The sequence below is a fragment of the Muntiacus reevesi genome, chromosome 15 (genome assembly GCF_963930625.1).
Source record: "Muntiacus reevesi chromosome 15, mMunRee1.1, whole genome shotgun sequence".
Lineage (NCBI taxonomy): Eukaryota > Metazoa > Chordata > Mammalia > Artiodactyla > Cervidae > Muntiacus > Muntiacus reevesi.
In genome coordinates this window covers 29,139,942-29,157,058 of record NC_089263.1, presented here as the reverse complement: position 1 = coordinate 29,157,058, position 17,117 = coordinate 29,139,942, and the positions used below count along the sequence as shown (strand labels likewise).

The 17,117-nt window shown below is 38.5% G+C and overlaps 1 protein-coding gene across 3 annotated transcripts in view; it reads right to left on the bottom strand.

Annotated features, from left to right (window-relative positions):
- CHRNA5 (cholinergic receptor nicotinic alpha 5 subunit) overlaps positions 1 to 17,117 on the bottom strand; it is a 26,778-nt gene extending 9,661 nt beyond the window's left edge. The window contains exons 1-3 of one of the 3 annotated variants that reach the window (XM_065906690.1): positions 16,854 to 17,117; positions 4,808 to 4,843; positions 4,204 to 4,355 (exon numbers count right to left, since the gene is read on the bottom strand). In XM_065906690.1, coding sequence (XP_065762762.1) covers positions 4,204 to 4,355; positions 4,808 to 4,843; positions 16,854 to 16,980 — 315 coding nt within the window. In that variant the 5' untranslated portion in view covers positions 16,981 to 17,117. The remainder of the gene's footprint in view (positions 1 to 4,203; positions 4,356 to 4,807; positions 4,844 to 16,853) is intronic. The other 2 variants (XM_065906691.1, XM_065906693.1) reach the window with 2 other exon arrangements.

Below are 17,117 nucleotides of genomic sequence, written 5' to 3'. Positions count from 1 at the left end.
CTCTCTATAGAAAATGGCATTCTGTTCATCAATCCGGTTCTCTAGAAAAGCAGGATCTTTTTTTCCAGCCTAATCTCACAATATTCCTTCCAACATACTCTGTATTTCAGATAACCTGCCATAAAGGCCACCATTGGCATTTTCCCATTTAACATTAATAGTCTCAACGACTACATTTCCTGAAATCTAAGATGCAATCTAAGAAGCACAGCATTGTTTTAAGGAAGAAAGAAAAATGAATTGTAAACTGCCATTAATTATAAGACATCTTGATTTCAGAAGTACTAAAATGTGGGGAAATGTACATCCTACATTTGGTGAGATGCAATGTATGCATTCTTGAGGGGCTATAACTTGTCATTTGCTTCTGCGAAGGCACAAATGTCAATCTCTCTATCTAGTTGTTATGTAGAAAAAGTGTGGAGGTCAGAGCCTTGGATGTTAACTTCATAAAGCTTTTACATCTGACTTTTCTAGAGAACCAGGGGTCCTTGCCACTTACACCTTCCTGCTGTCTCATCTTTGCTTATGCCAGTCCTTCACTGAATTTTCAAGGCCAATTAAAGTGGCAGCTCTTCCATTAAATTTTACTGAAATATCATGGAGCCAACTGCACCACTAAAAGATCATCATGGTCATCAACCACAAATGGACCTTGTATAGGATACAATGCTCAGAGCACAGAGACCCACAGAAGCCAAGGCAGTCCCTACAGTGGGGGAGAGAGGACGGGGTATAAGTAGCTTAGGTAACTGGAGGGTCCCCATTGCCTATCCCATCCAGACAATACATGAATGACCTAGGAGAAAGGAGGAAGCCAGAAAAACAGCACACTCCTAGGGACAAAGGCAGCTGTTAGTCCCTACATGGAAAGAACAGGCCCTAGGAAACAGCATGGCCATCCTGCTTATGGTGTGTTTTCCAATGAGCAATTTTCCTCGATTAAAATATTAAAGCTGGAAAGGAACTAGAGATTTTATCTATTATAATCCCTTCATTTTGCAAACATGGAAACTGGCCCAATGGAAACTTGCTTAAAATCACACCCCTAGTTTGTGGTAAAATCTACTCTAGAACTCAAAACTCCTAAATTTAAACCCTACACCACCAGCTCTACTGTCCACCCCCAATGTCACACACCATCCAGAATAATTGCTGAGCCCTCTATTAGAATATGCCTTTTAGGCATATGTTCTAAACAGAGGCATCAAAAATTAGGGGAGTTTTGGTAAACACATTAAGAGCATGCTGCATGCCAGTAGGTCATCTGTGAGACTCTGATGAAAATTATATACCATTTCCCTAGAAAATGTGAACACATATCGATTTTACACTGTGAGCTAGGACCTAGTCAGTACTTAGTATCTTCAACAGTAACATAGATAAAAGAATAATCCATAAATTCACAACTGGCTCCAAAGATGTGGAATTAGCCATTGACTCAGGGGATATAGCTTATTTCAATCTCAAGTGTCTCTCGAGCATCTATCATGTGTTTAACACAGTGGAGGATGCAACTGACTAGAGAAAAATGTAAGATGACACTCAGGAGGAAACCACAAATAAATGAAATGTTCATACTCATAAGCAAAGCAGAAAAGTTTTAGGGGTAATAGGTTTATTTTAACCTGACCATAAAAATAAAATCAAAACAAACAAGCCAACACTGAGGTTTTAAAAAGAGAGCAAGAACACAATGGAATAGGAATCTGAGGAAACTTCAAGAACCACTAAACGTGACCACAAGGTTGCCGGGCAAAGACTTCAGTGATTAAAAGGGAACATAAACCTGCTGAGAAGCAATTCAGTGAAACTTCCAGTCTCAATGTCCAGGACCCGTGGCCCTCATCTTCCTTGACCCCAGTCCTCCTACCCTCCCATTGTCACTGACTGTACATTTTCTGGGCTCTTCTCTTAAGAAGACACCCTTCCCCAACTTCTCTGCTTGGCTAGCCCACCCACTTTCTATGAATGTTCTTGAAGGATCAGGCTCCTGCTCTCTCTGCTTTAAAAACGCACCAGTTCAAAGTTTTTAACAATCTCCCCCTGGTCGGTAATTCCAAAATGACATCCTCAGCCGTGTCTCTCACTTCAGAGCCAGACTTGACCTTCCAGGGGCCTCACCAACATTTTCTTTTGAATGCACCATGATGACCTCATAGCAAAAGCAAACCCATCATCTTCTCTCTCCTACCTCCATAACAACCAAGATCTACTTTCCAATTGGTTATTACCCTTCTAACCACCCAGGCTTCAGAACTAGATGCTTCCCTCCATAATCAGTGGTCAAGTCCTGTTCCTTCTTATATGTGGTCTTCTAACTTGCCTCTCAAGCTTCTAATCTTTCCCTCCTCAAAGCTATGTGTTTCTATCATATTGATCTTCCTGAAGTCCTGCTTTTACCATGTCTGTTACCCATCAGATCTCTCATTCACTCAGCATTTACCATGTGCCAGACACAATGTTAGAAGAGACGCAAGGACTGAAGTTCACTCTGCTTTAGTGAGGAGGCCTTGCCAGCAGACGAGTGCCAGTCAGTGTTAACTGGAACAGAGGAGAGACTGTCTTCAGAAGTTTGGATTTCAGAGTCTGACAGATGAATTTGGCCTTGAAGGAAAAATGGCTTGTGCTGAGAAGGAAAGTTCTCCAAACAGAAGCAATGGCAGGAGCACACAGTGGCACCCAGGTATCACTCGTCACCTCCTCTACCGTCCGGTCAAGACCATTGATCTAAATCGCTGAACAAAATGGCTTAGCATCACTTATGTAATCACTGTGATGACACTGTTCCTTGTTATTAAAATTCTTTCTTTTCTGCGTGCCAGATCCTATGCTTAGCACGAGGCCGGCTCATGGCCCCTGCCTTCTTTGATACTCTCAGTCACCAAGATCTGAATACCCAGATTTCTGTGACATCACAATTTAGTACTGCAGTGTTCTACACTTACTCAATTTACATGATAACAATCCCAACTGGAAAGAAAGGTTGAAAGCAAGTCCTATTAACTACACCCTACTTCCCTATTTTTAATTTATATTTAAAATTTCCCTGGATTGCCCAGCAAAGGATCAAACACAGAGTCCATATTGATTGATCTTTCTGGAAGCAATGGGGTGACCTATGTTAATCAACAGACTTCAAAAAATGTATATCTTTCGATTCACCACCTTCCTTGCCTATGCACAAATATGTTCATTATTGGCATTTATAATAGGAAAAATTGGGAAAAATTTTACAAAAGCTTCTGCTATTATAGAAGAATGTTTAAAATGAAATATAAATGAAATATAGCCATTAAAAATTACATTTGAAGATTATATAATAAGAAAATGTTCATCATGTAACAGTAGGGGGAAAAGCAGTAATCAAAATTATATCTAAAATAATATCACAATTTTATAACATACTCATAAAGAAAAAACTGGCAAGAAATACAATAAAACATTACCAGTGGTCACCTCTGGGTGGTAGGATTACAGTCAATTTTTATTTTCTTATTTGTATTTCTTTCAACTTTCTAAACTCTTCCCAAAAACCATGCATTGCTTCTCTAATCATAAAATAAAGGCACACTTATGTTATACATACACACACACACACACACACACACACACACGTCAACTATTCTGGAAACACAACAGGGAAATAATTATTGATTAACATGATCAGAACAAGAAGAAACTCATTTGAAAATCAGTGTGAACCTTTTAGTTTAAAATAGAAAGAATCTTGATAACAAAAACAAATTTATGAAGAGAATTTACTTCCTGGTAAATCTCATATGAAAAGATCTCAGAAACATTTTAAGTGTGATACTGAAGCAATATCCTTTTTGATTCTAAAAATCTACAACTAACTGTTGGATTTTTTCTTTTAAAATTTTGATCTTTTGGTCATATTTTAAAGACACATTTAAGGAGAAACTTCCATATAAAATATTTAATCACTTCAAATTTATTAAGAATAGGCCTATTTTAATCACTAAATGAGATAAAATGATTTCTAAACTCTACCAGATTATATAAACATACAGTATTCCTGTGTCTGTAGTGTAATCACTGTTTTTCCCTGGTGAGTTCCTTGAGGAAAACGGCTATGTTCATTCACCCCTGTCAACTCTGTGGCCTGGCACCGTGCCCGCATGCACAAGATGCTCTGCATAAACCTGTGTGAAATGAATACGTAATAATATGCACACCTACCACATCCACTAATTGAGATATTGCAAGGCCAAACTTTATTTTTATTCTGTCATTCAGGTGTTCCACAGGACGAACCCATCTTTCGTAGTCTTGAAATAAATCCTTAAACAAATTATCTTCGTGTTTGGCAACAACGGATGGTTCAGCTAACCCTATACAACAAATTTTTAGAAGTTAGTGGATTGGCTTCTCTACCATGAAACACCTAGACTTTTAAAAAGTTCAGCATTACAAATGAACCAAAGGGGGCAACAGAGAATGAGATGGTTGGATGGCATCATCGACTCAATGGACATGAGTTTAACCAAACTCTGGGAGATAGTGAAGGACAGGGAAGCCTGCAAGCTGCAGTCCATGGGGTCGTCTTGGACATGGTTGAGAGACTGAATAACAAGAAGAAAGTATTATTTAGGCTATTGACATAGGAGATTTGAATACAAAATATTAATACAAATGTTTGTGATCCATGAGGGATACTCTGGTTCAGATATATTTCTTAGTTAAATCAGATTATTCACATGGAAATATGCTGAGTTCCATAAGAAACACTCAGTACTTAATACAGAGTAATTTAAAATCTAAGTAACAAAAGCTTTTAAATTACCAGGGCTGGGGGGTTGCTTGTCATAAAATTCCAAATCTAGAAAACAGACGGATTAAAATTTATTAGTCAACTGGCGCTAGTGGTAAAGAACCCACCTGCCAATGCAGAAGACATAAGAGAAATGGTTCAATCTCTGAGTCTGGAAGATCCTCTGGAAAAGGAAATGGCAACCCACTCCAGTATTCTTGCCTGCAGAAACCCATGGACAAAGGAGCCTGGCAGGCTACAGTCCACTGGGTTGCAAAGAGTCGGATACGACTGAGCGACTTAGCATGCAGCATAAGTATAAAATAAACATGCTTTAATTTGTTCTTGTTAGTCACTATGTCGTATCCAACTCCTTGAGAGTCCATGAACTGCATGCTTTAATTTACATGCATTTAATATATACGAACACATAAATATTGAGTAAATTATTCAGCTTTGTCATATCTTTGCTACACATTTGCATACAATTACCTTAGGGTTCAAGACTTAAAAAAAAAAGACAAAATTTTAAAAGTTTGAGATGTCATAGCCAAAGATTAATTAGATTTATGGATCATAGTAATGTTTACACTTCTACTGAGTTTAAGTAAGTCTCTTTAAAGAAATGGGTTTTTAGTGTTTTATGGACACTGGAGTCTGTTAGGAAATGTGGAATCCGTGAAATTCAAGGATGACATTTACTCAAAACTCATGATTTTACAAAGAAAAAAACACTTATTTAAAACAAAATGTCAATGGCTTATTTATCATAAAGTATATATTACAGATTTAGAGTAGCTAGTGTTGGTCTTTCTCTAACCTGAAAAAATGATTTGACAGAAAATTAGCACTTTCACAAAATCTCTTTTTGTTATGGGAGACCATGTTTTCCATATGGAGCTATTAAAAGTATCTAGCTATTCTAGCTAGAGGAAAGCCATCCCCTGATTTTCTCTCACTGCCTATTCCTTAATTAATAGAGCAGCTTAGTCCTCACTATGTCTTGCTTCCCTAAGCTATTTAAGATATTTGATTTAACCTATAAATACCATAAGAGTTTGTGCCATGCCTCCGTAAAAGTCTCCTTCTGCTGAAATGCAGAGTATTGGAGCTGTTACAATTCAATTAGAATATTATACACCAAGGAGTCATTCTCTGTAATGTTTAAAAGCTGTTAATTTCAGAGGTTCAAGTTAAAATAGCATTATTGACCAGTTTCTCCTATTCTAATTCTATTTTAAAATGTTACAGTCTCTGAAACACCAAAAGTTTAAGGTTGTTTAAAAGACAGAGATAACACTCTGATGGGATTGGTTAAATATTAGATGGTTGTGTGTATCATGTGTATAGTGAAAACATCTATGCCAGGCACTGAATTTCTGAGAGACTTTTCAGAACCATCAGGTTTGTGTCCAGAAATGCTGTTGAGGGAAGTTCCTTTTCCCTTATAAGTTATTACAAGATATTGAGTATTGTTCCCTGTGCTATACAGTAGGTACTAAAGAAAAAAAGAAAAATGTTTTTTAATAGCATCTAAGGAAACTTTGTCTTAGGGGAAAAAAAATACTAACTCGAATTGCCACCTCAAATTTTGTTTGAAAGAAAGTAGATAGGGTATAAATAAATAAAAGGATAATCATTCTACTTAATGAGAACCCTTAAGATACTACCTTGTGAATACCATTTTAGTACATCCAATACTAGAAATAACATTTTCCTAGTACAATGTTACAGAAATGATAGGTGCAAAGGTCCATGGTATTTTTGCACAAAAACTTAATGGTGCACTCAAATTTTACTTAGAGGCCATGTTTCTTTATCTGGTTCTAAATGCTTTCAGTTTATACTGCTCATAAACCCCAAAATATTAAGAAGGAGATGAGCCAACACATTCCCTTACTTAACAAATGAGGATATAGACCAGAAAGGCCACTGCTATAGAGCTCATCAGTGGCAGAGCTCAGCTCTCCTCAGCCTCTTCCTCTTTCCACATTAACTTCTTCTACCTCATGACAACTGGAAAAGAGGTTTAAGGTTATATCCCCTGAGAACTCAAGCCCCACCAGTGTTTGCTCATTCATTCAACAAACATTTAACAGAATACGCCTTGTATCAGGCACTATGCCAAATGCTGGAAATACACTAGTACTCAAAGACAGGAAAATCCACCACATTTACCATCTAGTAGTAAGGACTGATTCAGAAAATGTGATACTATATAAGCTAATTCTAAAGAAACTGAATCAAACTAAAAAATTATTTTTAAAAATTTGTTGTGAATAATTAACATTTGCTCATCCTACTCAAAATAAATACTTTAAATCAGTCACTTTCAACCTAGGTTCCTAAGAATCCTGGGGCAATTCATATGTACCCTACATATGAATGAGTTCTGTTCTGAGGGTGTATTCCTAAGTCAAATTTGTTCGTTAAGTCCAACAAAGTTAGCCGAGATATCCAACTAACACAGCTGAATAATACTGTACTGAATAGGTTTATAATACTTTGCACACAAATAATACATAAGAAACAAACACAAAAAATAAAATATTTTTCATCTGAAAGTACAGTACCTTGAAAAATATAGTAGTACAGTATAACAGCTGCCATACAGGGGCACGTTCACATCTTAAAAACCCACAACTTCAAGGTTCATATGTCAGGGACTTACTGTATTGCTCTGCACTATTTTTCAATTATGTCACGTAAATCCTGGGTCTCCAGGAAACCAATGTCCTGGAATGTAGGAATCATTTCTTTAGTTTGGCATTCCTATAGTATTATACTCAGTGCTGATCACAGTAGTAACTTAAGAGTAGCTTTTCTTCCCTCACTACTTAAAGAGAGAACTAGGAGGAATAATTTGCAAATTATGCATCTGATAAGGGACTTGAATAATAAAAGACTCAATAACCTAATCAATTTAAAAACAGATAGTTCAGTTCAGTCCAGTCGCTCAGTCGTGTCCGATTCTTTGCAACCCCATGGACTGCAGCATGCCAGACTTCCCTGTCTATCACCAACTCTTGGAGCTTGCTCAAACTCATGTCCATCGCATCAGTGACGCCATCCAGCCATCTCATCCTCTATCGTCCCTTTCTCCTCCTGCCTTCAATCTTTCCCAGCATCAGGGTCTTTTCCAATGAGTCAGTTCTTCGCATCAGGTGGCCAAAGTACTGGAGTTTCAGCTTCAGCGTCAGTCCTTCCAATGAATATTCAAGACTGATTTGCTTTAGGATTGACTGGTTTGACTCCTTGCAGTCCAAGAGACTCTCAAGAGTTACTTCTTCAGCACTCAGCTTTCTTAGTAGTCCAACTCTCACATCCATACATGACTACTGGAAAAACCATAGCTTTGACTAGACGGACCTATGTTGGCAAAGTAATGTCTCTGCTTTTTAATATGCTGTCTAGGTTTGTCATTGCTTTTCCTCCAAGAAGCAAGTGACAGAAAGGTCAATAATTACACGAAAAGATGTTCAAAACCTTTAGCCATGAGATACCATGTCATACCCGCTAAGATGGCTATAATAAGTAACACAGATAATAACATGTTTTTGGTTAAAATGTGGAGAAATTGGGACCCTTAAAGCTATGGTTTTTCTAGTAGTCATGTACAAATGTGAGAGCTGGACAATAAAAAAGGCTGAGTACCAAAGAACTGATGCCTTTGAACTGTGGTGCTGGGGAAGACTCTTGAGAGTCTCCTGGACAGCAAGGAGGTCAAACCAGTCAATCCTAAAGCAAATCAGTCCTGAATATTCAGGAAAAGGAAGGACTGATACTGAAGCTGAAGCTCCAATATTTTGGCCAGCTGGTGCGAAGAACCAATTGATTGGAAAAGACCCTAATGCTGGGAAAGACTGAAGGCAGGAGGAGAAGGGGCTGATAGAGGATGAGATGGCTGGATGGCATCACCAAATCAATGGACATGCGTTTGGGCAAATTCCAGGAGGTGGTGAAGGACAGGGAAGCCTGGTGTGATGCAGTCCATGGAGTTACAAAGAGTCAGATATGACTGAGCGACTGAACAACAACCCCAGGTCCTCACAACATACTGGCACAGAGCAGGTGGTCTGTGTGTTGAATGCATACATGAACAGATGAAGAAGTTAATACCATCTGACAATTTCCATTTATTTCGAGTCATTCAGAATTTCATCCTTGGTTGTGAAAGCAACTGTCAAAAGAGCTACAGAAGTTTACTATTAAGGATTAAGAGTCCCACTAGACATCTTTTTAAAGATAGAAAGGCCTTGTGCTACTCAGATTTGAATATGAAGAGAGGCAATATAACATGCTGGCTAAGAACTAGTAGATTTTAAGTCCATGAGTTGGGTTCTATCTAACTTCTAATACTTATTGCCTGACCTGGAAATATAACTTCTTTGCATATTAGGTTTTTCATCTGTAAAACTGGTCTAAAACAATACCAACCTAATAACGTTCTTGTGAGGATTAAGTAAAACTGTGCCTATAAGTGCCAGCACTGAGTCATTCTTATCGGCCTATAAATGATTGCTAAAGGATAACTGATAGACCTCAAAAGGCAAACACACAAAAGTACTATCACAAAGCAATTACTGCCTGTAGAGCTCTGATTTCTACATAAAACTTTCCTGATAGCCTCACAAAGAGCATCTCCCTATAGAATACCACAGATAACGGAACCTTGCAAAAAAAAACAAAATGAAGGAATAACATATCTGTGGCATTGGGCACTCTCAACACTGCAATGACAGTTCAGAGAAAAGACCTCCTCAAGTCTCTACCCTTTACAGCTAATAATAATAATTAGAATACCAATCTACTAATAGCACATGAATCACATATCTCAGAAAAACAAAGAGAACCTAGCAGTGAAACACACTAAAAATAGGACAAGAATAACACACAAAAATTAATGGACAATTCTTCTGAAGTAGTTAAAAATATAATGACAGAAAAAACTAAATGGAATACATAAAAGGTACAATATGTATACTGTTATTAACTCTGTGAGATATAGATTTGGGTTCCACAAATCCATCTGTAACTCCAAGTAGCAATTACTCTGGTATCATCTCAAGTTTGAGAAATTAAAAGAATGACTTATCAAAAAAGTTTCACTTCTAAGTTACTTACTGAAACCACATATATTTTCAAAGAAATGTAAACTTGATCCTTAATTTTAGTGTGGTGATTAAGAAAGGATGCAAAACTGCAAAGCTGAAAACTGTGATTTGAATACTTGGCACCAGTAATTAGGTATTAAATTCACAAGTCCCCACGTTCTAACTTACTTAAATAAAATAAGACTATCTGTTGGAAAATGTTGAAAATGTTTGGTGATGTTTTGGACTGTCACATGGAGGGGGTGGTGTGTGTAGTGGATGGAAGCCAGGGATGCTACCAAACAGCCTGTAGGACATGGTGTGTCTGTTAGTCACTTAGTCATGTACGACTCTTTGCGATCCTATGGGTTATAGCCTGCCAGGCTCCGCTGTCCATAGAATTCTCTAGGCAAGAATACTGGAGTGGGTTGCTATATCCATCTCCAGGGCATCTTCCTTACCCAGGAGTCGACCCTGGGTCTCCCATGTTGCAGGCATATTCTTTTCTATCTGAGCCACCAGTAGTGCACAGGACAGCCCCTATGACAAAGATTTATCCAGCCCAAACTCAATAGGGTTGCGTAACGCTGTGTCAGACTTCAGGGTTGCAGCCATATTCTCATTTGCAGGGAGTGCCCTTCACATTGTGGGGTGTTCTCTGCATAGCCATACTGTTTAATCGTATGATCTGATGAAAGTAAATAAATATGCAAATTCATCTTAAATATGTCCCCCAGGAAGACAGGCACCAGAGTTTCCTGCTCTACCTTTAGCACCAAGACTGACACAGGAAGCAGCCACTCAACGAATAAACTAAACTGGGTATCACATGTTAGGCTCTAATATACCAGAGTTGTAGCAGATGCTAAAGATTTAAGAAGAATCTTTAAGAATCACTGGTCTAACAGTATCTAGAAGGCAGCAGAGGTAGAACTAGGACCCAGATTTGTCTCTGTTCTTCTCAATACTTTCATTACAAAAGTCATGTATGATCATTGTCAAGATTCCAACCAAAAGCACATGAAGAGTAGAAATTGTCCATCTCCTCCTCATCTCCCTTCCTCCAAGGCTAACCACTTTTAAGTTTGTTGTGCAGACATGTTGAAATGCACACATACACGGAGGAAAAACAAATGTTTTCTTTTTTAAGTTCTGTGACTTGCTTTTTTTCTTTCAATTCTCTATGTCAATGTACATCCATCCATCTTCATTCTTCATAAGACACGAAGTGGTCTGGGTTATGGCTGTATCATAATTTATGTAAGCTCTCGCCACTGGTAGGCATTTATACTGTTGTTAGCTTTTGGTTATTTCTTACAATGCTACAATGAAAAAATGCTGTAGTTAACATACAAGTTAAATCCTTGTATTAATACAAGGACATCCATGATACCTACTCTCAGAAGTAGAAGTGCTGAGTCAAGGGTACACATGTTTTAAATTTTGCTGGTTACTGCCAGTAGCCTTCCATTTATTCTTTACAGGTCATCATAGAATGAAATAATATATCTAAAAACTTTGTAAGAGTGATATATATTATATACCCTCAATTCATAATTAAGACATTCCTGGAGTAATCTTCCCCTACAAGTCTCCCTGTAATTTTTTAAGTTAATGAAAAGTGTCTTGTATACTTTTTAAAAGATCCTCTCTGCTGCAGTCCAAAGAGGTCTATTTTAAGCAACAGCGAGGTAAAAAAGTGAACATAATCAACCCTTTTGTAAATGAGAAGCAATGCATACTATTATCCAACATTTTCAATGTGGCAAGTAGGCACACTTACTGATCATTATTTTAAGTGTTATAAATGAAATATAGAGGGTTTTTTTTTCACTCAAGGATTTTCATTATATTTTCTATTGATTTTTATCACAGAATTGTCGGATAAAATTTCTCTGTAACTGATATGCTTTAGTAAACCTAATTTAACATCTTGCTCTGACTCTCAGAACACTGGCAGTAAGAAAATGACCTTAGGCAGTGTTAAATTTAGGTCTAGTCAATAGTTTTCAAAAAGAGACAACTTGCACTTTAAAAGTTTAAGCATCATCAGATTGAATAAATGCAGAGTTCACTATCATAATTTGACACCACAAACCTCTCAACAGGCAATAAATATGTATTATGAGCTAATATATTTACAGTGTCATGAACTAAAACACCCACTAGAACATGAAGGTGCCTCAGCTCACGACAGCCTGTGTGACCTTGATAAGACTCTTGCAAAATTCCTCCTTAGGACTGTCCAATATGAATGAGTAGTGGGGACTAGGAGGAAACATGAAAACGGGAAGATGGTTCTATTTGTTAGGCTGGTGGGATGGAGCTTACTTTCTTTTTTTTTCCCCCCATTTATTTTTATTAGTTGGAGGCTAATTACTTTACAATATTGTAGTGGTTTTTGCCATACATTGACATGAATCAGCCATGGATTTACTGAAGCTTACTTTCTACTGGTCTTCTCCTGTTTGGGCTACAGTTCATTGTAAATTCTCTATTTCCATAATTACTATCATTGCACTCTCTTGAGAATCCATCCACTTTATATGAATGGGAAACTGTCTGCAACTTTGCTACTCAATGTATGGTACTCTCACCAGTAGCATTCACCACCCAGGCACTTGTTAGAAATGCAGAATCTTGTAAAGTAATTAGCCTCCAACTAATAAAAATAAATGGAAAAAAAAAAGAATGGAAAAAATAAAATAAAATAAAAATAATTTATGCTTAAAAAAAAAATTCTGTTATATGAGAAAAATTCATGCCACCACTGATTCTACTCCCTAGTAGAACTTCTAAAATGTAAACTACCACAATTCAACTATTCTTACATATAAAAATATTAAAAAAAAAAAAAAGAAATGCAGAATCTCAGCCCATGTCTCTGAATCAGTGCCTGCAATTCTAACATCCCCAGAGGATTCTTGTGCACATTAAAGTTTGAGAAGCCCTGGTCTACAAGACTAAGAGCAGTGATTCTCAAGGGTTGGGAAAAAGGGAGACAATTTTGTCCCCAAAGAACCATTTGACAATATCTGGAGATATTTTTCAGCTGGTACTACAGGCACCCTGTAGGTAGAAGTCAGCATTCCTGTCAAACAACCTACAAGGCAAAGGACAATCTCCCATAACAAACAAATATCTGGCCCCAAATAACAGAGGTTGAGAAACACTGAAAAGAAAACCAGTTTTGCCTAATTCCATCTACACACTGTAGATCACAAAATAAAAAGAAATATATCAAAAGTTCACATTGGACTTCCGTGGTGGCCCAATGGTTAAGAATCTGCCTGCCAATGTAGGGGACATGGTTCGATCCCTGGTCTGGGAAGATTCCACATGGCCGTGAGGCTCAGCCCATGTGCCATGAGCACTGGGCCCGAACACTCTAGAGCTCATGCTCCACAATAAGAAGCTACAGCAAGGAGAAGACTGGAAGCTACGCCAACGAGAAGCACTGCAACTGGAGAGGAGCCCCTGCTCGCCCCAGCTAGAGAAAGCCCACGAGCAGCAGTGAAGACCCAGCAGAGCCAAAAATAACTGATTAATTTTTAAAAGTTTATATTGTTCTTTTTGTCGGAATTCAAATATTCGTATTTAATTCCTATTTTTATTGGCAAAAGACTATAATTCTCCTTTAGAAGAAAGGAGCATGTGGTCACTGAATCGAACACAGTTAGAAGAAATGATATCAAGCATTCCCGAAGTGGAAACAAGACATTTAAAATTTTAGTCACCAAGCAGAAAAAGACTGTCAAAAATAATCTCTTCTATCATATTGTCATGATAAAACCATACCTTTGCCATTTTGGAGAGCAGTTTTATAGACGCAAATTGTAAACTTTTTTCCAAAAGAAATATTCACCAACTCTCATTGTCAAGACATGTTTATTTAATAATAAACTTAAAATTACATCTGAATGAATTTAATTCCAATTTTTAGGGAAGAAATATAATACTATTAGAAGAAAAATGTTCTGTACTGAAATTACTGTATTAAAAAACATATCCTAATTATAAAAAATTACTTACTAGATCTAATTTGTAGATTATAGGTTGAAAAAAACCCTATTCTGACAAATGACTGAAAATCTTTTTAAAGTTCCATCAACAGCTACATTTACAAACTCAGATACATCTGAAACATATCAGGAGATACACAAATAAAACCCTATCTTCCAGGTGCTCAGTCTAACTCAGAGCATATTTAGCATTTGCAGGGAAACAAAAATAATTTTTAATTTCAATTAAACTGTGTGAAAAGTTTCTGTCCTTACATAAGGCATCTCGACATTCTTTTGGATGTAATCATAACAAAAGAATAGAGGACAGTCACTATATGTGTATTTTATTAGCTTCTTAATATGTTAATGTAAATGACTAAAGGTGAGGAGAAAAAAATCTTTCATAGCTCTCATTTTCCACAAAATAATTATTTTATTTCCCTTTGAATGAAACAGAACTCAGTCACTACAAATAAAGTTTCAACTGTTGAAAATGTCTCACAACTATACAGCTAAGAAATATAACTGACCAATGACTAATTTCCATAAATCACTCTCCTAATCAGGGTCGGGTCAATTTAAAAGGTTTATATTATTTTAATGTACTACGTTAATTATCTACTCTTTAATACAGATAAAATTGCCTCCTGAGAATCTTTCATAGCTCTGACCTTCCACCAGCTAAATAAGTATGGCAGCTGGCATACTAGACATTTTCTTTTCCTAGAGACTGGCTCCCAGGAAACCACAAGGAAGAGTTATTAAGATCCTAGGATGAATATGAAAACAATAAAACGTAAATGTAAAATTAATTATGGTTGGAAGCATCTGAGTTAAAGTACCTGAGCATCTATTATCACCTTCTAATTTTAAAGATGGAGAAATAATGGTTCAGTAAGGTCAAACAATATGCCCAAGGAAATAGCAAATTAATGGAGTACGTCTGGGGCTTCCGTGGTGGCTCAGCTGGTAAAGAATCCACCTGCAAAGCGGGAGACCTCAGTTCGATCCCTGGGTTGGGAAGATCCCCTGGAGGAGGAAATGGCTACCCACTCCAGTATTCTAGTATTCTGGCCTGGAGAATTCCACGGGCTATACGAGGTCGGACTATACGAGGTTGCAAAGAGTCAGACACGACTGAGTGACTTTCACTTTCACTTTCTGCAGTTTTACACAAAAGCATTAAATTAGCAAGTGTACAATTTCATCGTCTTTTCAACACTACTCTTCAAATGATCACTTGCTAAAAGCAACAGTTTCTTGGAATTTTAGAGCTAGAGAGGGAAGCCTTTAATGCTTCTAAGCCAGGTCTTAGACATACAAAGATACACAGGATAAGATCACAGTTCTTAAGAAGCTCATGTGGGACCAAGAGAAAAAAATATATATATAAACATAATACAACAGGATAGTTATCCACTTTCACCAAAAGGCATAGAGACTATTTTCTAGAGTGTCAGGCATAGTGCCTGGCATCTCACATATATTATTTAATCCTGAAAACAACTCAGAGGTAAGCAGTATCATCTGTTTTTCAAAGGAGGAGGACAGCTGAGACAAGCTTATCCAAGTCAAGATACACAAGCTTCACAATTTGAACTCAGGTTTGCCTGGCTCCAAAATCACACTCCTTTCTTTCTGTTAAACTATGACACCTTCTGAACAGGATTTTACTTGTTTAAATCATCCTCCACCTTATTTCTCTACAGTCATTGTAAAGCAACTCATCCTGCAATAAATAATTCTAGTCTTCAATATTATCACTTCCTAGAATCAGGAAGCAGAGTTTAAAAACCTTAAGGAAGCAAAGACAAGAAAAGGTTCTGCTTATACCCAAATAAAGCTTCCTTACTAATAAAAACTGAAATACTGGTGTAGTGAACTTCAGCTTTTATCTCCTGCTTAAAGGATTCTTAACTTTTCTGTTTAGATCACACCATGTGTGGGTTAGTCGCTCAGTCCTGTCTGACTCTGCCACCCCATGGACTGTAGACTGCCAGGCTCCTGTCCATGGAATTCGCAAGGCAAGAACACTGGAGTGGGTTAGCCATTCCTTCTCCAGGCGATCACACCACAGGTGCTCCATAAGTGGTAGTATTTTTTCTTCACGGTATTGAGAGGGCTGACAAACTTTCTAAAGCTTTCAGTTTGAAAACGTACTAAGCATTTTCTTTTGTTTCTATTCCTGTCCAAAACATTTTGAACTAGAGAAGGCTAGAAGAAAAAACTCTATTCCAAGATGCTAAGGAAGAACTTAGGACGCAAACAGCCCTGCAGCCAGGTTAAGTCCGCTCCCTAGTCTTACACAACTCACACTTAACCATCCGCAAAAGGAAAGATTTCAAACGCTAAAGGGCACGTTAGGCAGGAGGACACGGACAAGCGGTAGATCAAATCAGATCAAATCCTTAGTATTAAACCCAAGGAGCCTCGACGTGCGTGCGAGCGCAACGCTCAGTCGTGTTCGACTCTTTATTCACCCCACTTTATTCACAGTGGGGTGTTCGATCCCCCTTTATTCACAGGCAAGTATGAAGAAGCATCCATACTCGTCTGAGAATAAAGTAACAACGTGGGAAACCCAGTTGAAACCAAGAAAGTAAAGCCCTGATGGATAACGAGGGCATCTTTTATTGAAAAAGTTGTATCGAAGTATATATATATATACTAAGTCACCCAGAGTGATGAGAGTCATGGAACAAAAGTCAAAGTGGCCTTTTCTCTACATTTAAATAAACACATCTGAGCATTACTCAACACACACTACTCAAACACACCTTACTCCAAGCCCCCAGGAGAAGAATATAACCGCCCTCAGGAACAAGGATTTCCGTGCCGGCCGCAACCTCGCGGCTCTCCGGCTACCGGCGTGGAGCTGCCCCGGCCGCGGTCCCCGCCAGGTGCAGTCCGGCCGCCCTGAGCCCAGCCGCCCGCTCCGACTGGAGCGAACGCCCGACACCGCCCTCCTCCGCCCAGGCTCACCTCGGCGCACGCCGCCCCCCGCGCCCTCCGGATCCCAGCGCCCTGCGGCCAGCTGGAAAGGGAGGAAGAAGTGGAGCATGAGGGGCCCGAGGCCAAGGACCCAGCGCCCCCACCCCCGCACAGTCATCACCCGGGACCCGTGCGTCAACGCAGGAAGCCGCCACACGACGGTCGCGCGGGGAACGCGGACCCGAGGAACCGAACGGGGAGTGTGGGCTGGAGCCAAGTGCCAGCAGCTGCAGCAGACCCGGTGCTCCGCTCCTC